General features: G+C 51.6%; 2 protein-coding genes across 4 annotated transcripts in view; one reads left to right on the top strand and one right to left on the bottom strand.

Moving 5' to 3' along the window:
- The window catches only part of MAST1 (microtubule associated serine/threonine kinase 1), a 35230-nt gene extending 18493 nt beyond the window's left edge, over positions 1 to 16737 (bottom strand). For 2 of the 3 annotated variants that reach the window (XM_020994954.2, XM_020994953.2), the window contains exons 1-3: positions 10593 to 10872; positions 8801 to 8889; positions 8149 to 8224 (exon numbers count right to left, since the gene is read on the bottom strand). In XM_020994954.2, the coding sequence (XP_020850613.1) occupies positions 8149 to 8224; positions 8801 to 8889; positions 10593 to 10675 (248 nt within the window). In that variant the 5' untranslated portion in view covers positions 10676 to 10872. Of the gene's footprint in view, positions 1 to 8148; positions 8225 to 8800; positions 8890 to 10592; positions 10873 to 11307; positions 11340 to 16666 lie in introns of those variants that run through there. The other variant, XM_020994955.2, reaches the window with a different exon arrangement.
- Positions 16738 to 20354: 3617 nt separating this feature from the next.
- RTBDN (retbindin) lies at positions 20355 to 22548 on the top strand. Its single transcript, XM_020994822.2, has 4 exons — positions 20355 to 20404; positions 20856 to 20984; positions 21772 to 21865; positions 22282 to 22548. The coding sequence occupies exons 1-4, from the start codon at positions 20355 to 20357 to the stop codon at positions 22546 to 22548; spliced, it is 540 nt and encodes a 179-aa protein (XP_020850481.1).

Raw genomic sequence — 22548 nt, 5'->3', positions numbered from 1 at the left:
TCCATAGCCCCATTGCCCTCTCCCTCTACAACAGTGTTGTCCCCTCTCCCTCCCATAATACTCACTCTCCCTCACACACAATATAGATGCCTCCTCTCTCTTACATCTAGACAATATCCATTCCCCTCCTTTCTCCTCAAGCACAGACTCTCTCATACACATGTCCCAAAGCTTCTATACTACCCATGCTTTCCCTCCCCTCTCCTTTTCCCCTTCATACACACAAACACTACCCACACCCCCTTCTTCCTCATACACACACTCCCTATTTTCCATTTTTCCACACACAGCAGTAACTCTGCCTCACACACCCATCTCATTTTCTTCTTCACATATACATACCCAGTTTTTCTCCCACTTTCTATACCCATCCTTCTTTCCACCCCCACTGCACTCCCCTTGCCACGCTTTCTCACATCCTGCACATTCTCTTACACATCCATCACACAAGTATACCTGCACCCCCTTTCTCCCATCCCCTGGCTCTCTCTTCCCTACACATATCCCTCCTCATATCTCTCCTCTCATAAACTCATTTTTCCTCTCTCACAATCATATACACATTGTTATACCTTTCTCCTTCCAATACATGCATATCCTAGCCTCATTCTACCTCTAGCCTATCCCTTCCCCCTCACACCTATATCTTATCCCATTCTCTCAACCCCCTACAAGTCTCTCTCCCTTCTTCTCCCTCCCTCCCCAACCCCCACACATTTCTTTTATATACTCCCCAAAGATTACCTCTTCCTCACTCTCCATGGAACACCATACCCCTCCAACAAATTTCCTTTTCCCCCTTCTCACACATATAGATCTCCTTAACCTCTCACTGAACAGAGATCTATGTCTCTTCTAAAACACACAGACCACCCCTCCTATGCCCCTTCTCACAAAGACCCCCATTCTCTGTCTCCCACATGCACACAGACCCCACCCATCCCACCTCTTATCACATAAAGACTCACCATCTCTCCTTCTCATACACACATTCAAGCTCCTATTCCTCTTTCACATGCCTCTATCCTTCCTCGGTTATGGTACACACCTCTATATACTATCACCCTTCTCCTTCACATACATATCCATCTACTCTTTCCATCACACACATACACACTTGCTCAAATTCATCCCCCATATTCCATACACATATGCCTTCTGTTTTCACACGATCCCCCCACAAACACACTTACATCCATCCTCCATCTCACAAACACATTCATCTCTGTCTCACAACTCCTCTCACACATACCCATAACCCTCTCTCATATACCTCTGTTTCTCCTCTCTCACATACATATACCCATCCCCTTTTTTCATACTCCACAGTTCCTGTCTCACATCTAAGACCCCCATTCCCATCTCTATCAAGATACATGTCCCATCCCCCACCACAACCACACTCTTTCCATGTCTTCATTCACTCCTTTCCCATGTCCCTATCTTCATCTCTCACACATATATACACATATTCATTCATCTATGTCCTCACTCATCTCTTACCCCAAACCCATAAAAATATGCCTCCATCCCCCTTTCTCATTTAAATTCCCCTTCCCCCTTACACATATTCCCATCCATCACCATCTCTCATACACATACATATATACATACCTTCTCCCTCATCCACCCAAACACACTCATACATACACTCATACATCCCCCATCTTAAATACATATTTTCACATGTCCCCATCCCACCCTACTCATACATGTCTATATCTCCCAAAACACTTATACATGTTTCTATCTTTCATCCATGTCCCCATTCCTCCTCTACCTCATCCCCATTCCCCACCTCTCCCTTGCACACATGCACACCCATTCCCCACCTCTCACACACCTATCCCCTCTTCTTCCCCTAAAATACGTAACCATTTCCCTTTCATAAAACACCTATTCAGGGCAGCTAGGTCATACAATGGATACAGCTCTGGCCTTGAAGTCAGGAGGACCTGAGTTCAAATCCTGCCTCAGACACTTGATACTTACTACCTGTGTGACCCTGGGCAAGTTACTTAACCCTGATCGCCTCACCCGAAAAAACAAACAAAAACAAACAAAAAACCCCCACCTGTTCTGCCTCACACAATCACTTGGCCCCTCTTACTTTCACATAACCATACTAGCTCATACTTGACTTTCTCTGTCTCACATACATACTATATCCTTTCTTACAACCCATACCCATTTCTCTTTTACACCTCCCCAACAATTATCTGCTCTCCTCAAACATATATCTTTCCTTTTCTCCCTACCCCACACATCCCACATCCCTCCTTCACACACAAATACATATATACCTATGCCCAGAATTTCCCAATTCCTCCCATACATACGGCCCCCATTCATCCTTCCACGTAAACAGGCCCCATCTCCATTCTCATACACTAGACCACTACTCTCTTATATATAGACTCCTCCATATTCCCCTCATACTTAGGTCCCTGTTATCTACCCTCTACCACATTTTTATAAATGGCTCCATCCCCTTCTTACATACATCCACATGTACTCCTTCACTCCTTCACAGAATCATACATTCCCATCTCCCCCTCACACCAATCCCCAACTTTTCTCTCCCTTGCATACAAATGTACGTTCTAGTCACATAGACATTCCACATCCCTCATCTACCCCCAACAGATCATACCTTCCCCAGTCTCCTCCAGACCCCAATCCCTCCTCTTTCACAAACATGAAACTCTCTCATGCCTAATCTTGCTCGTCACTGACCTTTACACAGCTCTCTCTGTCTTATCTTGACAGACCGCCTCATTCTGTCTCTTGCATACCCACATACTCATCCCCACTCACACACAACATACATTAACCATAAAGCAGAGACCCAAAGCACATACCTGCTCCATCTCTTACACACACATACATACACACCCTTCATTCTACCCCTCCCTCATAAATACCCCATTTCCCTTATAAACTGCCCACCTAGACCCCTATATCCTTTCCCTCTCCTCTAAACACAAACTATCCCCTGTCTCATATAATATGGACTCACCCATCCCTAGTCTGTCATTAACACATAGACCTACCTCCCCCCCATCAGACAAAGTATGTCCCCTTACACACAACTGTCCAAACACACACACACACACACACAACACACACACACACCCCTCCCTTTCTGCCCCCTCTCACTCTCTCATGCATACAACCAACCACTCACTTACACCCCCTCTCACACACAGGCTGTCTCCAGTTTCTCCCTCACATACACATGTATACATACCCATCCTTCTCACTCATACAACCTCCCACATGGACCCCCCAAGCCCTCTCTGTCCTCACAGAGACCCCCATCTCATACACATAGGCCACCCCACCCTATCTCCGCTCATACACATACCCAACTCTGCCTCTCTTATTCAACAACCAATCTATCCCCCATTCACTGTCACTCACACATCCATCTCCACCTCCTTCATATATACTCATCTCCCTATCATTCACACACCCATCTCCGCCATTTTTTTTTAGGCAATTGGGGTTAAGTGACTTGTCCAGGGTCACACAGCTAGTAAGTGTGTCAAGTGTTTGGTCTGAGGCCAGATTTGAACTCAGGTCCTCCTGACTTCAGGGCCGGTGCTCTATCCACTGTGCCACCTAGCTTCTCCTCATCTCTACTCTTTCAGATGCATATATTACCCTCTTGACACACAAATCCATCCTCCCTCTTTTTCACAACTCAATTCCCCCCTCTCACACCCACCCACACATCTCCCCTCACTTTCACCCACACCCATCCATTCATTCCCTCTCACACATAAACTCATCCTCTCTCCTTCCTTCCCTTTCTCTTCTCTCTCTCTCTCACACACACATACACGCACACACACACCCATACACATATACAGTCATCTTCTCTCACAATGCCCCCCTCTCATGCCCTAACCCTTATCACATAACAATCTCTTATAACTTACACACTCACAGAATCGATCCCCCCCATACCCATCCCCCATCTTTTTCACTTAACCTTCTCACATACACTCATTTCCCCTCTCTCACACACACCCATCTTATTTTCTTACATTCTCCCATCCCCACTTCCCTTTCAGACATACCAATTCCCCTCTTTACACGTACACACACAACACCATTCTCTCTCTCTTGCACACTTCCATCCCATCCCATTTCTCACTCACACATAAAGCCATCGCCTCACAAACTCGCCTTCTGTCAGACTCCAACTTCTCCTCTTCTCTCATACACAACCTGTACTCCTCTCTTATACTCAGATTCTCCGTCCACTTTTTCTCTCCAGTGCTCCAACCCTCTTTTCCCCCCCACATATCTCCATTCCCTGATTCCTTTTTCTCTCACACCCAGGCCTTTCTTTCTCACACACCCTTGCCCCTATCCCTCATCCCCTTAATACAATTCTGCCTCTCCCCCTCAAAATATGTGCATCTTCCTCACATGCCCCATCTCCACTTCCCTTGTCCTTCATAAACAAATTATCCTTCCCTAGCATCCTGATGGACATACTACCTATGATCTCTCTTGCCCCACAGACCCTTTATCTTCTCTTTGGCACACAAAAATACTCATTCCTCCCTTAGGTCCAAAAACCACCTCGTCTCTTTTCCACATGGATCCTCTTATTTCCTCATGTAACCCCCCTTCTCCTTTTCTTTCACATAAAGGGAACCTCCATCTTCTCCTCTCTCACATACACACAGACCCTCCATTCTCACTGTCATATGGTATGGACCCACCCACCCTTAGTCTCTCATTTACACACAGGCCTCCCTCCCCTTTCTCTTACAGACATACATCCTCTCATATAATAAAAACAGTCGCACATCTTCCTGTCTGTCCTTCATTTTCTATTTTTTTTGTCCTTCATTTTCATGTACACAATTATCCCCTTTCACACACATAGATCCCCAAATCTCCCCTTAACTCACATTAATGCACCCATCTGTCTTCCTCTCATTTTCCCATCCATCCATCTGCCATCCCCACCCCTCTCACACACATATGTGCCCCATCCAACACAAGACCTTTACCTGCTCTTTCTCTTACACACAAAGACATTCATGCCCCTTTTCTCTCATGCACACATTCTCATCTCCCTTAACAAGCTATTTGTCCTCTTCATGTACACACATAGACACCAGTTCTCTCTCATAACACACACATCCCATTTCATTGTCATATACAAACCCTCTATACACATAGATCCCATCCTTGTCTCTCATGCACATACTCCATGTCCTCACTTTCTCTTTAACACACACACACACACACACACATCCAACCCACTCTCATACACAGACTCTCTATACTCACAAATCCCATCCTAATATGTCATGCACACATAGGCCTCCCCATCCCCTCTCTCATATACAGATTCTCCCCATTCCTTTTCTCTCATACACACACAAAGATGTCCACTCATACAGCTACAGACACATAATCCTAATCCTAATCTTTATTCCTTCTCAGACTCCTGGTATTCCCTTCTTACACACCTTCACCCTCTCATTCCCACTATGATCCCAACATGCATTTGACCTTTTCCTACACATATAGAGCCATGACCTCTCTCTTACACACAGACCCTCCTTCTATCTGATCCAGCATTTATATAGCATTTTAAAGTTCACAAAGCACTTCACATATATAGTTCATTAGATACCAACAACTCTAAAAATTAGGTGCTATTATTCACATCAACATTTTACAGATGATGAAACTGAAGCTGAAAAAGTTTATATGACTTGCCAAGGGTCACACAGTGGCAGAATTTGAACTCAAGTCTGCCTGTCTCCAAGTCTAGAGATCTATCTACTGTGCAAATCTGCTTGGAAGTCATCCCTGCCTTCTTACAGACACACATCCTATCTCTCTGCATACCCATATACACAGAACCTGCCTCACTCATACACAGACTTCTCATTCCCACTCTCTGATGCACAGACTCCCCCATCCACCTCACACACAGATACTCCCATCCTCCTTCACTCATGTAGACCTTTGACACCCACAAAGGACCACATCCAACCTCTTTTCATAAACACAGACCCCCATCTCACACATCTCACACACAAAGACCCATCTTCACTTTCTCATAAACATACCTCTATTCTCCCACCCTCTCACACATGGATCCCATCCCTCCCTCACACATACACCTCTTAGTGTAGTAGAGTACTGAGCCTAGAGTCAGGAAAACTTGAGTTCAAATTTGACCTCAGCTACTTACTTTACTAGCTATGTGTCCCTAGGCAAGTCACTTAATCTCTGTTTGCCTCAGTTTCCTCAACTATAAAATGAGGGATAATAATAGCACCTACCTCCCAGTGTTGTTGTGTCAAATGCTATATGTATAAAATGCTTAGCACAGTGCCTGGCACATGAGAGGTGCTTAATGCTTATTTCCTCCCTCCCTCTCCATCTGCTCTCTCAATCCCTCTTTCACATATGCAGAAATATGAATATAGCCCTTGCCTCTCAGTCTCACATCTTTACCCTCCTCTTGTACACATTCATCTTCCTCACATATAAATTCAAACATGTCTCTACCCTCCTCTTACATAGTCATATATATATTCCATCTTCCCTCTTTCTCACGCACAATATTCATCCATGTCCTCCTCCTCCCTTACATATGCACACACGTCTCAGTGCTGCTCTTATATACCACACAATTCCATGCATTCCATGCATGTTCCCACTTTCTTTCCCACAATATACTCATTCATGTCCCAACCTTCCATCTCAAATGCATGATACATACTCATTACTCCTATCACACATATACATGCCCCATCCTTTCTTATACACCCATACACACACATCCTCATCCTCCGTCTCATAGATATTACTCATGCATACATTTCCCCATCCCTCTACATATGTTCAGAATCATGTGCCTCATCCCTCCTAATTCATGTGTGCTCCCAACCTTTTCATACACACATGGCCCCTGATCCCTTAACATGCAATTCACTCACAAAGCTTCTGCCTGCACCTCCCCCACAAGTCACACATGGCCCTCAACATCCCCCCGCCTCTTTCTCAAACATATGCTTTCCTTCCACACATACTCAGTCATAGATGTACACAGTCCTGGCATTCCCCTCCCCCACAGTCATCAATGGGCCCTTCATTCTAAGGTATGATCCCAACACTCCCTCACACCCCCTTCTCCTCTTACAGCAAGAACTCTGGTTTCTTCTCCCTTACACCCACCCTGACCCCACCCCTGGCTCACACAATCCCTATTTCTTCTCTCTGTATTCCCATTTCCCTCTCTCACATAGACCCCCATCTCCCCTTATACATTCCATCCTCCTTCACATATCTCCATCTCTCCTCTATGTACTTCAATCCTCCTCTCATGCACTCAGCCCATTCTCCTTTCTCACACACATCATGACCCATCCCTTCACACATCCCCATCTCCCCTCTATATACCCCCATGCCTCTTCAAAATACCTCCACGTTCTCTCTTCTCCCATACCCTCCTTCTCCTCTCTCATACTATAACCTAAAGCTTCCCCTCAAGACACAATCCTATCCATTCCCCCCCCACAAGTCCCCATCCCCCTCTCATACACACACTCTCTCACACGTACACACACACACACACACACACACACACACACACACACACACACACACAGCCGCAGCCCCTCCTCCCTCAGCCTCACCCCGGGCAAACGGCCGCCCCTCCCCCAAAGCCTCCTGAACCTTCTTTCTCGGGCGAGGGGGGCGGGGGAAACTGGGGCGCGCGCGGGGGCGGGGGTTGAGGGGGTCGACGGCTGCTCGCCAGTTGGACAGTCAATGCTAGCGCACCCAGTATCACCATCCGGGGTTGTCATAGCAACACTGTAAGTGCCTGTCGGGAACGCGCGCGGAACTAGGAACAGCACTGCCCCGCCCCCAAACCAACTCCTCCCAGCCTTGGCGGGCCCGGCCCCCGGGAATTGGGCGCGTGGCAGGTCCAGCTAGGCTCACAGTGGCTTATTCCCAGAACTCTTCTTCCTCCCCGCCCGAGCCTACCACAGCCATGGGCGCGGGGGCAATTTGTATACAGCATAGTGTGGTCAATTCTCCCAGGAGCTGGGGCGTGGGGCATGGGGGTGCGCAGCAGGGGAAGGGGGGGAGGTCACTCACCTGCGAGAGGAGGCGAACGAGAAATGGGCAGGAGTATTGGGTGAGAAGTTGCGGGGACTGTCCAGGGGGCTGCTACCTGAAGCGGGGGGAAGAGGCGACTTAGGCCAGAACTGCCAGGTCCTCCAGGGTACCCTTCCCTCTTAGTCCCCTCGGCCATATGACCCCTTCTACAATTTTGCCTCGACCCTAGCCAATGTGTCCCCACCTGGATCCTGTTCCCTCCATTCTGGCCTTGCCCCCATTTGGCCCTCCTTCTAATCTGGATTCTCTCTGGCCTGTTCATCCCCATCTGGTTCAGCCTTCCTAAACCTTGCAGGCTTTGCTCCAATCTGAAGCAACAACTCTGATGGCCTCTGAGAGCACTTCCAACTCTAGAGCCAAGATTTTAATCTGCCTTCACTTGATCCCAACCCGCCCCAACTTGGCCCAACCACCGTGCCGTCCAACCCGGCTCAAACCTCACCTCCCCTCGCCAATCTCTAACTTGACCCCAACCTTTCTCCTAGCCCCGCCTCTGCTCCATCTGGCCCCACCTCCTTTCACATATGGCCCCGCCTCTAGCTTTCTTTCCAGGAGAGACCCTGACACACTGTCACTCTCTGCATTGGCCTGGCTTGGCCTCCCAAGCCTTCTCCCCCACCCTAAAACTCACCTATGTGTCCAGGGAGTGGAGAATGGGGCCTCGGTAGAGTAGGTGACGTACTGGTCAAGATGAGGCTTTTCCTATTACTGGTACGGCAGCTGCAGGGAGGGGAAGGAAAGGGAGGGGAGGCGGGCAGTGCCGAGCAGAGTCGAGCAGAGCCGGCCCTTAAGTCTTCCGTCTTCCATTCCTATCCCCTCGGGGGGCCAAAGCTGGATGAACTTTGGGACCTGTAGTTTGCTGGGTTCTAGTCTAGGGTCTGGGGACCAGGTGCTAGGAGCATCCCTGGAGCTTGTGTTCCAGGTCAAGGGTTCTTGTCTCCATCCTACCCTAACAAAGAGCCTCCTGGTGTCTGGAGTCGGAGTCAAGTGTGTGTGTGTGTGTGTGTGTGTGTGTGTGTGTGTGAGAGAGAGAGAGAGAGAGAAGAGAGAGAGAGAAAGAGAGAGAGAGAGAGAGAGAGAGAGAGAGAGAGAGAGAGAGAGAGAGAGAGAGAGAAAGAGAGAGACTGTTATCCTCTGTGGCTGTACGTCTGCCACGGTGACTTTCTGTGATTCTTTACTTCAATGTGACAGTGTATTACTGAATTTGTATCTGTCTCTGTATCTCCTTGTGTTTTTCATAGTGTCTATCTCTGTAACTCTGTCACAGTCTGTTATCTCACTTTGGCTCTGTATCACTGTTTCAGTGACTGAATCTGGTAAGAGTTTCTATTTCATTGTATCTCATTGTGTCTCACGACAGGGCTGTGTGTGTGTCAATGGCTGTGCTGCTGCATGTGTGTCTCTGTAGTATTGTGCGACTCTCTATGTCTCTATGGCTCTGTGAATTTCGGTGCCTGGGTGACTTCTCTGTGACTCCGTTTATCTGCCTGTGTATCATGCCTGGATAACTATATATCTACTTATGTGTGGAGGGGGCAGGGAGCCCCAGTTCTCTCTGACCCCCCAGTAGAAGGAAGAACGGATTGGAGGGGGGCTCAGAGGAGGGTGATGTCTTTAGCCCAGCTTCCCCCGCCACCCCCACTGCCTGAGTGCCGAGTGTTGTCGCTGCAGCCGTTGCAGTAAAGCATCTCATTAGATCAGGCAATTGGGGGGGGGGGGTAAGGCCTGGTGGCCTCAGCTATTGTTCACAAGGAACGGCGCCCCCACATCGCTTCTCCACCTCCCCACACCATCCCCGCCCAAATTCCCCAAAGCCCAGTGGCAGAGGCAGAACCCGGCTGTGCCCACAGACAAAGACGCTGTGCCCGCCCCAAGCTCCGCTTTCCCCCCACCACGCCATTCCCCCTCCAAGGATGTACGGGCGTTAGCGGCCTCTCCCCTCACCCCGATCCCCACCCCACCCCACCCCCAACTCCCAGGGCCACTGAGAGAGCAGACCTGCTGCTCCACACACACATCTGGCGCAGCTGGGCCGCCTCTGCAGCAGCAGCATCCCTGGCCTGGACCCCGCCCTTGCAGCAGCAATATAGAGGCGCCTCAGAGCAGGGCCAGGCCAATTCCCTCGCCACCTCCCCCCCCCCACCTTAAGGCAAGGGCCGGGGGCTGGTGGAGGGTCCAGGGCCCAAGCCTAGGACTGGGGACTGGAAAGATTTCAAGTTGGGAAAGGTCTCACGGGGTTGGGGAGGACCTCAGAATCTGGGGAGGTTCCATGGGCAGAGGAAATGGGGGACGGTGGGCAGTAAGGGGTCCTAGGGCTTGGAGGATCAAACAGGACCCGAACTGTGGGGGGACTGATGACAGTCAGTGGGAGTCGGGGGAAGTGTTGGAGGTGGGGTGAGTGGTCGGGGCCGCGGGGCTATTACCTCTTGGTGCGGCGGAACATGCTGCTGTCAAGGAAATAGGGCATGGAGAAATTGGAGAGCACGGTCCAGAGCGAGTCAGACATGGTCCAGGGGCGGCGGCGGCGGCGGCGGCGGTGGAGACATGGCGGCGGCAGGTGCGCGGGGCCGGGGCCAGGGCAGGGACGGGGAGCTCAGCGCCGCAGCCGCAGCCGCATCCAGCCCAGCCCAGCCCGGGGAGAGCCGAGAGCAGCGAGCAAAAGAGCCAGCGAGGGACAGAGGAAGGGAGGGAGCACGGGGGAGGCGGGGGCCAGAGTGAGCGAGGGAGGGAGGGAGGGAGGGAGGGGGAGGGGGAGGCCCCGCCTGAACAGGCGGCACGTGGCCCCGAGTGTCTGTGTCTGTCTGTGTACACGCCTCCAGCCTTTCCCATGAGGGAGGACCCCCAGAAGGCAGAGTTTCGGCCTCCACCCGCAGGACACACAGGCCTAGCTCCCAAAGTTCCAAAGAGACCCTTTCCAGGTCAGAGGCCTGGGTCCTTCCTGGCATTCCCAAGTCCCAAGGCTCCCAGGTCCTATGCCCTCAGAAAGTACCTCTGGCTTTAAGGAATGCCTAAGCCCCAGATCCTGGCACCCCACAGATCAGAGTGCCTCCAGATCCCAGTGCCCAAAGAATGGCTCGAGGCCCTAGCTCCATCTCCTCCCAGCCCCACCCTGACCCCCGGGAACCTCAAGTCACTCACCTGCTACTCTTTCTGGGTAGAGGCAGGTCCTTCTGAAAGGCAAACATGGGGGAAGTGAGCACACTGAGTCTAGATCAGCAGGGACACTTGTATACCCACTCCCATTATGCCCTCCCTCTCCAGGCTCCTGTAACTGCTTTAGTCCTGAGAGTGTGAAGGACACTGACTGTAGTCACTCCCTTCCCCGCCCCCCCCTCTAAGAGCAGAGATGCAGTGTTTCCACCAAATGCTACCCAACTGTTCCTTCCTTCCATGTCCCCCTCAGACTAGGACCAACCTTTTCCCTTTGTCATTTGGGAAAGCAAGGAATGTTGAACTAGAGCCCAACTAGAAATAGGGATGGACCCAGAGGGTAGCTTGGGGTGGATCAGGCCCCTGGGAGGAAATTAGTTATTCCACACCCTATGGTAGGGGTCCCTAATGCTTTTCAAATTCAAAGTGACTTTGTCCAGCATGAAGAGTAGCAATCAGTCATTCCACAAGTCTATGAGGAGCTATAGATTTGCCCCTGACAAGACAAAACAAAAATTGGTCAGTTGCAGAATGAAGGAAAAGTAACTGACTGTGGGTCCAGGAAAGGTGAAAGTTCCTGGGTCCCCCTTTCCAACACTAGTTTGGTCCTTTAAGGCTTTTGACCTGGAAATTATAGCTCATGTTTTCAAAGATGAGGAATTTAAAGCATGGAGAGCTAATGTGACTTACAGCAAAGCCACAAGTCTAGAAAGTGTCAATCAAGGCTTGAAACCAAGTCCCCTGAGGCCAAATACAGCACTCTTTTCCCTAAGCCAGGCTTGCCATCTGCAGCAGCTTCACCTTTATGAAGTACTTGCCTCACAACAACCCTTTGAGCTAGGGAGGGCAAAGATAATTTTTCTGTTTTACAGATGAGAAAACTGAAACACCCAAGTGAAGTGACTTGTCCACAATCATACAGCCAGGAGGCATCAAAGCTAAGACTTGAATCCAGGTAACTTGATTCCTGGTCCTGTTTTCTTCACACTACACCATTCCGGAGGCCGTCCATCAATGCTGATCCAATTGTCAGGGGTCCTGGAAACCCCAAATTTAAAGAAGGGGGGGAACTAAAGCAAGATAGAAGCAATCAAGACACTTTCCCCCATGGACTATTGTATTTAATGGTTCAAAAGGAAAACTTTGCTCACATTGGAATTTCCTTTGGGCAAACCTGCTCTAGAGTCCTTCCTAGTAGGCTACAAACTGAAATCTGGTATTTTTGGGGGGTTGTTGGCTGTAGAAGAAAAGGTATTCCATCCTTAGCCTCTTGTCAGGACCAGCCCTGGACTCCCCTGCTGTCAGGACAGCCAAAGATGAAAGGGGTGACTAAGGGAAAGTGTATTTGGAGGTGGGGGAGGGTTCTGTACCAGAAAAGAAGGCCAAGGGTCAGATTAATAAGTCCTGGGTCAGGGAAGTCTCTTCCTTCCACAATTTTTCTGGGCCATGCCAATGCCAAAGGAAAGGGCTTATATATGGAAAACTTCTGGGGTATGTAAGGAAGAGTTTCTAGGATATGTGTCAGTGTTGAAAGGGAACTCAGGTTAATACAATTAACCCCCTTATTTTGTATAGGAGTAAACTGAGGCCTAGAGAGGAGGACTGGCTTGTTCAAGATAACATAGATTAGTCGAAGAGGTAGAAATACAGGACTCCAAGTTCATTGCTTGAGGACTTGAGGGCCGGAATTATCATCTCTGATCTGACCCCTAGAAACCAGTGAACTACCCAGAAATGTCCCAGACCCTACCCTTTGCCACCAGCGTGGGAAGCAAAGTCCAGCTCTTGGAGAAAAGGAAGAAGAAAAGGAGGAATTTGGGGCCCCAAGAGCGAGTCAGAGAAGTAGGAGTTGTTCATTGAGAGCCCATCAGTCTGCCGGCCTCCTTCCCCCCCATTCCTGTCCCCAGGCGCTCATTGACCCCTCTCCGCCTGGGAGGCCCTCAACTCCGGGCCAGGTTTTCATGTCGCCTTTATCAGCCCTGAGTGAATGAGTGGTGGCCAGGTTAATCTGGACCCGCCGGGCGTATGTAATGGCCTAAGCAAAATTCTGGTACGGAGCAGGGTCCGTGGAAGTGAAGCGTCTGGGCTAGTGAGGGCCGGGCTGGTGGAGTTGAGTCTAGGGGATCTTTCTGGAGCCCTAGGACCGGTGGCTTTCAGTCTTCAGGGTATTACTGATATTACTTCTGACGCCACGAGTATCTCCAAGCTCCGGGGGCCAATAATCGAATCCAAGGGGCCTGGTTGCCAGCCCCACCCCCAGAGGATAAGGTACTTATTGCTCTAGCTCAAAAATATCCCCACTTCGCGTTCGAAGACCAGGTTTCCTTTTCATAGAGGCTCAGAGAAGTGCTCCATATTCTCGGCATCGAATAGACGCTGCCTCATGGCTCGTGCCACCACCCTTTGGACGTCAGGGCGCACCCTTTCACAGGGGCGTGGACAGCCCCGCTGCCTTTGGCGTGGAGGTGGGGTGGGGCGGGGGGGGGTGTGAAGTGGACGGAAAGAATCGTGTTATCAGAATTTCTGAAGACAGAGAACTCAATTGGTCGTGCGGATGGAAGTTCTTCAGAAAGCTGGCACGTTCAAGCTCTTCAGTGTGAAAATGTACTGCTTGGGGCAATTTTGGGGTCTCAGAGAAAAAGAAGTGCGCTTGGTTTCTCCACCTCCTCACTTTTCACTGTTTCTAGTTTCCGACACCCTCAAGCAATAACACCACGACTCCGAACGATGTTCAGTCCCCCATAATCTCTGCCCCTCCTCCAACAAGTACAAGAGAGCATCCGGTACCCTCAGGCACAAGTCAGAGTCCAGCCCTCCGTAAGCTCAGCCCCACTAAGGTTCGGAGTACCCAGTTCATTCCACGCCCTAGTCTCAAGCCTCTGGCTCCGCTTAGTACTACTGGCTTCCCCTCTCCCCCGCCCACCTCACTCTCGGGGCGGGACCAGAAGAGAGGAGGCCCTTGTGGCACTGAGCCAATGGGAGAGGGCTATGTGACCACACCCCTCAAGGATCCGCCCCCTCTCCATCTGACCTCAGCCTGGACAGTGCAGAGTATAGTCTCGAACCTCCTTCTAACCTGGTAAGGGGAGTGCCTGTCAGTCCGTACCAGCCTAGGCATCCCTCCAGACCGACTGTCTCTGCCGCAGCCACCTCCCCTTCCAGGAACTAGAGGCATTCTTCCTCCTCTTCCTCGTCCTCTCTCCCATTCTCGCATAATTTCAATATGTATCCTGTCTTTCTCCAGTAGCTGACCCTACAGCCCTTCAGAGGTCATCTACAGGTTTCCCTGTTTCCAAGCAGAGACAGGAATTCCCCCCTCCCCCACCGCCTAGTCTCCGGTGTCTCCCTGCTTACCTGAATCTGTCTCCTTCGACACCCAAAGTTCTTACAGCGGTCTGACCGAAATCTCTCCTGCTACATTCACTACTTGCTCTATTCCCCAAGATCTAATCGGTTCACACTCCCCGCATCTTGACACTCCCTAACCTAACCCATTCCCAAGTCTTTCCTACGTAGTATCTCTTCTTTCCACTAGAAAGTGACTGGTGGAGAAATGGTGAAAGGAGAGATATAAGAGGATAGAGGCTAAGCCCTAGAAGTCTGACCTGCTCCTCAAACTCTAATGCCTTCCGAATGGTGGACCTAAATTCCCCTTCCTGGAGAGGAAGAGATTGTGTAGAGGGGACAAGGGGTGCACGCAGTTTGCATCCCTTCCCGGATTTGTGGGAAGCAATGCCAAAATAGGTATACAAAAGCATCATTCTGCCTTAATTCTTAAAAGTCCGGCGACCCTCACTCTTCTGTAGGGGAAACTGAGTCAGGAAGAATCATCCAGTTCGTACTTGTTCACTCACTCCAACCAGTGAACTATGAAGCCTGAGACCAAAGACACCTGAGCTCACTGCTATCCCCCTGGCTCCAGCCTAATCCATTCCTTCTTTCTGGGCCTCAGTTTCCCTGTTCCTAGTGGGCAGCCTACCGCCCCCCACTCGCGCGTGCGCAGCTCGACCTCGAGACTCCCGCGACAGTGAGGAGCTATAATTCGCTGCCGCCCACCGGCCAGCTGGCCCGGCCGGGGCGGGGAGGAAGGAGTGGAGATGGATGTTGTGCTGGGTCTCCTGTCCGCTCCTGGTGTGGGGAATGGGAGAGGGAGCTAGTGGTTAGTTAAGGCTCCCCAAATCCGGCTCTTGAATGGGTCGGTGATCATTTAGCTTAGCTGGAACCGAGCACAAACATGTTTACCGCCATGTAGACAGAGGCGCGGCTAGGGTGGCCCCGAGGGCCTCAGGGAAGAAAGGGGGAGGGGTTCTCTAGGGCCATAACTTTCCATTCTTCTCCTCCCACCTAGCTCTGCGGACTCTGGAGAGCTGGCTCTGTGCCCCCAGAAACTATCCTGTACCCCTTCTCCAGGAAGACCCCGGGAATCTGACCAGTTACCTTTGGGATCCAGGGACTCTCTATCCTTGCCCCAGTGCCTCTGCTGGATCCAGAACCCCAGCACGACCCCAGGCCAGGCCCTGGCCCTCCTTCTGTTCCACCCTTACCTAGGCCCTCAGTTTCCCCGGCTGGGAGTAGGGCAGAGCCCTGGCCAGAGGGGCGGAGGCGGCACCGCGGACCTCCCCGCGGCTCCTAGCGCGGCAGGACGCAGGGCGGCGTTTTGGGCTGGTCATTGCCCTAATAACTGGCGGCAGCCCCAGCCCCAGATGTGTACCTCCAGTCCAAACCCCAGTGCTGAAGCCTCGGTGGACTCAAGCCTGGGAGGGGCTCGAGCTAGAGCTGAAGCAGGGAAACAGGGAGCCGGGGACGTGGAGAATGTGAGTCTGCAGCTGTGGCCAAGCTATTTGCCGGGTTCGCAGGGGGCTGCGTTATCGCTTGGCCATTAGCTTAATGACTAGGAGACTGCCACAACTACAGATCCTGTCCTGTATTCCTGACCCGACAACCCTTCCAAGGAACCGAGAAGCATCGTGGTCCCCAACCACAGCCCCTCACCGTCCCCTACCCCAAACCTAGCCCAATCCCACATCTTCTGTTCTAGTGCCCCTTTTTCAGTAGTGTCGGCCCCAGTCTCATTCTCAGCTCTTCATCCCTGGTCCCCACACCAGCCCATAGGTTGCTCCGCACCCACAGACCCGCAGCCCCAGCGGACCTAGCCCTGGCAGGGGCCCGGATCGGGTCTGGGAAACCAATAGCCTAGACTGAAGCTCTGGGAATGCGGGGCAGTGGATGCGGGACCAGGATGTGGGAGAAATGAAGAGGACTACGAGGATGGAGATCAGGGAATGCGGGGTTGGATCGGGGCCGGGGAATGCGGAGCCAGTGCTCTGGTGATGCTGGGCCAGTGTACCTGAAGCCTCCGGCGCCGGATGATGCCGGAATCGTCCATGGCGGCGGCGGCAGCAGTAGCAACGGCGGCGGCGGCGGCGGGAGAGGGAGCGGCTGCTCTCCGGCCCCCTGTGAGGGAGGGGGGGGAGGAGCCGCGGCGGCAAGAGAAGGTGGGGGGCGGGGGCGGAGCCATGAGGGGCGGCCTGAACAGCCACTGCGTCTAGGAGCTGTAGCCGCAGCCACGGCCACCACAACCTAGAGAGACACGCTCCCCTCACAAAGGCATGATCTCCTAGCCACAGAAAAAGAAACCCCCTGACAAAGGTCTGAGGACGTCTTCACAGAGACTTCTCCCATGGAGAAACCCTCTCTCTCCCCCTACGGTGGCATCACCCCCTACCACCAGCAAAAGAAAAAAAGAATACCCTCTTTCAAAAACAGGGACTCCCTTACCCTTAGGGACACCCACCCCCACCCTCTACCCAGGGAATTAGCGTGAGTTGGGCGTAGCCAAGGCCAGGACCAGCACAGAGCAGGATTTATAGGTCATAAGAGGATCCAGCTGGGAGATGGAGGTGAGAGTAAATAGCCTCCGAAATACAGAGAGAGAGAGAGAGAGAGAGGAGAGAGAGAGAGAGAGAGAGAGAGAGAGAGAGAGAGAGAGAGAGAGAGAGAGAAGCCCATCCCCAAGAATTAGTCCATCCATCCCCTTTTCCGTAGTACTCCTGTTGTTTCTCCTGGTGCATATCAGAGGGTCTTTTTCCCTGTGCTCTTTCCCCACATACTTGGGAAGTCCTTTCCACAGCCCGGACACCTTTGGGCAGGTCTTGGTTCAGAAGTGAAGGCGGGCAAAGGCCCAAGTCCTTCTTCCCCGGGTGGACAGGATGGCTTCACCTTCTTCCTCCCTCTCCTCTTTCCTCTTCCCTCCCCACTGGATTTCCCTTACTTCCATTTTTAGGTGCCCAGCTTTTTGTTCTCAGCTAATGGAGTCTCAGGACCAGAGCCAACAAGATGAACTAGTGTGAAGACTGGACTCTCTGGGCCCCTGCAGAGTGGACCGAGAAAGAAGCTGAGCTGGCCTCAGGAACTGTCTTCTATTCGATTAACACAAGGACAGGTCCCCCGGGGGAAGTGAGTGACACTCCTGACCCTAGAAGCTGAAACTGTCAGAGACTGGGGTCACCTTGTACACCAACGCCACCTGCCGACCAGTCCTGAGGCTACCGCGGGGGTCTGGAAGGGACTGAGGGAAGTGCCCCTATCTCGGTCTCTTCCGTCCTTCTGTCTGTCTCTCTGAGTGTCTCTCCTTAGTCCTCTGAATCTTTTAGTACCAACAAGTAGGTGCCTCATTATCTCACTCTGTGTTTCCCTCTGCATCTTTCCCTCTGCCTGACTCTCCTACTGTGTCTGTGCCACCGCCTTTGCCTCACTCTTCCTTCCTTTGGTGTTTCTCTGTGTGTTTATCTCTCTCGCCCTGTATCTTTGTTTCTGTCGGTCTAGCTCTCTCCTAGGTCTCCTTGTCGCTCTCCGCGGTGCTGATCTCGCCCAGTTCCATTCTCCCCAGAACTAGGAAATCAGATTTCCCAGCTAAAGTTGGGTGTGGAGCTGGTATGAAACAGCGATTCTGCTGCCAGAGCCCGAGAGAGTCTAGGCACCTGGGTCCTCCTCCTTCTGGTTTGATGAAGGGGGCAGAGGGTGTCTCTTGGACACCCTATTTAGAGCAGTTATTCTTCTGCTACCTCATACCTCACTCATCTGAGAACTCTCAAATGCTCTCTGCTCCTGCCTCCAGCTCCTCCCTCACTTACCAGCTTGGGGATAACAGAATAGTCTGACAGGAGAATGTATAAAAGCGCAGACTCCTGCCTCCATGATGCTCCCTGTAGCCCCCAACATGCAGAACACATAAGAAACTGTCACAAATATCTATTACACAGATATACACTCAGTTACACCCCCTCCACGATACACTATAGTAAGCTGTTTCAGAACTGACATCCACGTACAGCAACTTAGGAGACACTTTTCCCATTTCGCTCCCCCGTCTTCACTAATGATGACAAAGACTCAGGTCTGGCCCACAGCCTGTCCCCTACAGAGAGAGAGAGAGAGAGAGAGAGAGAGAGAGAGAGAGAGAGAGAGAGAGAGAGAGAGAGAGAGAGACATTTTGAAATTCAGCTACTGTTCACTTTGTTCACTTCTCCAAAACACTCTTAACAATCCTAGTAAACCGGCCTCTTGGGCTTTGGGGGCGGTCCCTTGTCGGGTGACCCGCCCTAACCTCTTTCATCTCCCTGACCTCCCAGCCCCATCCCTCCCGGTCCCTCCTTCTCCCTGATCAGCTCCTCCCTCCCTTCCCGGGTCCCGTAGCCCTCACTAAGTCGACTGTAGGAAAAGCAGGGAGCAGCGAACCTTGGACAGTGCTACCCGGAGAAGTTGGAGCCAGGTAAAATCCCACCCGTCCAGGGCCTCGGGGGCTGGAGGAATCAGGAAATGTCCCGCCCTTCCTTCATGCCTTCTTTGGCATCGAAACTTTCAGGAGGCTCGGGATTCCTTTGGAGGAGCAAATAGTGGAGTGGGGTTCCCCTGGAGTTCACTAACCCAGACTCTGCATTTTGAGCCCTAAATGAGCCAGGCAACTAATTATACGCAGAGATGGGGCTCTTTGTCCACATGTGGACAGGACAGTGCAAAGGGCCGAGGGTGAGCAGCCACAGCTAAGCCGATTTGGCTCAGCAGAATGAGGGAGGGATGGGGGGGGGGTTGTGGTAACTATGGCCCTAGCCCTTGTCAAGGTCATCAGTGCTTAGGCCAAAACAGACACCTAAAATGAAGGTGCAGAACTGAGACATCTGGGAGTCAGCAAGCTGGGGTCCTGTTGGTAGTATGGGATTGGAAGGAAGTACCCCAGGGTCCTTGGTGAAAGGGATTGAGAGTTGAAAATCGAGGACCCCAAGAATGAGTTGGCCGCTTTTCCCAGGATGAGCTGTGTGCCCAGCCAAGACCTTGTCTGATAGTGGGGACCCCCCCCATCAGGCACAGCTCTGGGGAGAGGGGTGGTAGGGAGGGATTGGAACAGACCAGACAAAACAATAAGCCTGTTATCTCCAAAGGCACTATGAAGGAGGACTCCATGCAGGGACTCACCTCAGTTTCTGATCCTCAGGTGGACATGAAAGGTAGTGTGGCTTGGGTCCTAGGCCTAGCCTGGGCCATGAGTCTGCCAGGGACCCAAGGGGTCTTAGGGCTGGCTGAAAATGATGGTGGTGCTGGTAACCCCAAATGCCTGGGTTTGGGGCAAGCCAATAAGGAGCCCAAGTTCAATGGAGCACCAGGTTGGTGCAGACTCCATTCTACTGGTAAGTGATAACCCTCCCCTTTCCAATATTCCTAGGCTAGACAGATGGTTCCCCCCTCTCTCCAGACTTCCCACTTCCCTGAATTCATTCAGGAAACACACACACACACACACACACACACACACACACACACACACACACACTCTTCACCCTTAGGCTGATTCAGGTCACCACAACCTTGTTTCCTAATCAGGGAGGCCCCATCTGCACCCAGAGTCCCTCTCATACGATCCCGAGCTGAAGAATTTCAGGGGAGGGCAGACACTTCTGATGCCCTCCATCACAAATGCCAAGCCCCTCTTCCAGGGCAACTTAACCTTTTCTCTTACTTCTACCTCAGGCTCCCCCATAATGGCAGGCATCTGCCTGATTTGGGATCGATGTGGGGGCCTGAGCCCCAGGTGAGTGCAGTCCTATTCCCTCCACTGCTGGACCACCCTGGAATAGATTGGTAATTAATACACTAGAAGATTTGCATGTTGGATTTTTTTTTATGTGATTTGAAGACATTCTAGGACCCAGCCATAGAGACTCCCCATATCACTTAAAGTCTAACCTAGAAAAAAATGTCTAGACTTTGCTTACTTCTCCCTCTGTAAACCCTACACCTCCTGCTTCCCTAGCCCAGCATGTGTCTGGGGAGTTGGTTTTCTTTTTCTTTCTTTCCTTGAGGCAATTGGGGTTAAGTGATTTGCTCAGGGTCACACAGCTAGTAAGTGTCAGAGATCAGATTTCAACTAAGGTTCTCCTGACTTCAGGGCAGGTGCTTTCTCCACTTCACCACCTAGCTGCCCCACTTGGGGTCAGTTTTCTGAGGCTTCACATTCTACGATCTCTCTTGGGCTCCTCCAGGTGTGAATCCTTCCTACGAAATCTCTCCTATTTCCTCCACTGCTCACCACTGGCAGGCAACTGGACCCATCTGGAGGGGTATGGGAGTATCCAGGCCCTGCCAATCTGTGCTGCCTTCTGTGACCAGTGGTAAGACAGGGATAAGCTCAAGGGTATGGGTAAGGACTGAAGAGGACTTACCTTAGTGGAGAAGTGGATCCTAGTGCAGTTAGGAGTCTGGGGCAGTTCTAGGGGAGGGACCTGACATGGGGAGAGGTACAGTAATGAGTCAGTACTAAGGGTTAGTAAGGAAGGTAGATATTTCAATTAAGGTGCATTGAAGCCTGCATCTTCAAGTCCTTTCCTGACCAGGATGCTGCTATTACTGGTCTAGCTTCGGTAGAGGGTGGAGGAAGCTCAAACCCCAGTAAGTCATTCCACATGGGGTCATGGTGATTAAATTTCAGAGGCAGGAAGGATTGGGGCACCTTTGTGGTGAGGTATAGAGACCTACCTGGCAGTATTGGAGAGATTGGTCTAAGGAGGCTGTGGGAAACAAAGTTGGTTGAGTTGGGACCACAAGGCAGAGGATTCTGAAAGCCTAGTTTAACTTGCAGCCATGGAGTATTTTTGACTAAAAATGTGTGTGGTCAGAGCTTGACTGCAGGAAGGTAACTATAACTGCTTAGTACAGGGTTCAGAAAGACAGAGAAAAATGGATGCTAGGGAGAGGTTAGCTGTCCAGGCAAGAGGAGGGAACAAGAGTCCAGGGTTGGGGAGTCAAGACTCTGGTGCTCCACTCCTGGCTGTTTAGTTTTGACAGCTCAGATGAGGCCTTTCTGGTCTGGGGTGTGGAGATAAAGGTTGGAGACTAGACAACCTAAGTCCCTTGCATTTCTGAAACCATGATTCCCTAGTTCTTTCACTCCCTACTCAGGTTTTCAGCCTGCAGAGATGATCTGACCTGTGGTCGGAATTGGCTCTCCCAACCAGGAGGGAGCTGTGAGGGTGGCTGTCTCACCTTTGACCAGGTGAGAATCCACCAGAAGTCCAGTCCCAAGTGGCCACAGGTGCTGCCAGGTCATGTCCCTCCATACTCTTCCATGGTCTTGGCTCAGCCCCTCCCTCATGTTCACACCTATCCTTCCTCCAACTATTGGCTAGGTCCTTTCTTGCTCGCTTTGGCTTTGGCTTTTGTCCCTTCATAGAGACAGTAAAGATGAACCTCACCTCTTCTCTTGCCCCCATTCCATATCTGGCACTCACTCTGAGTGGGGCCTTTGCTCTCTGGCTGTCCGAGAACCTACTTCCATCAATAGGTATTGCTCAGCCTCTCTTCTCCCCTTAGTCTCACCCTCCTATCTCGTACTCCCACTTAATGTGGATCTAGTTGTCCCCACCCCCCCATCCACTGTTGATTCTGTTCTAACCTGGGCTGATCCTGCAGACCTTCCTGGACGCCAAAGACCTGTGCGGTTCTGCGCTGGGACACTACCTGGTTGCTGCGCCTGCTCCCTGTCCCTGCCTTCAGCTCTCCATCTCTGACCCGCAGCCGCCTGACCCAGAGACCCTATTAGGCATCGCCTGCCCAGCCTGGCCACTGCCCCGACCTCGAGGGCGCCAGAGCAATCGGCTCAAACGCGCGCTGCTCCTCCCGCCTGGGGGAGTCGGCAGTGGCAGCGGCAGTGGCAGCGGCAGCGGCAGCGGCCCCTAG

Source organism: Phascolarctos cinereus, unplaced genomic scaffold (assembly GCF_003287225.1).
Source record: "Phascolarctos cinereus isolate Bilbo 61053 unplaced genomic scaffold, phaCin_HiC Scaffold_4;HRSCAF=312, whole genome shotgun sequence".
In the NCBI taxonomy this organism is placed as follows: Eukaryota; Metazoa; Chordata; class Mammalia; order Diprotodontia; family Phascolarctidae; genus Phascolarctos; species Phascolarctos cinereus.
The sequence above is the reverse complement of the archived record's forward strand: the minus strand, read 5'-3'. Positions and strand labels throughout refer to the sequence as shown.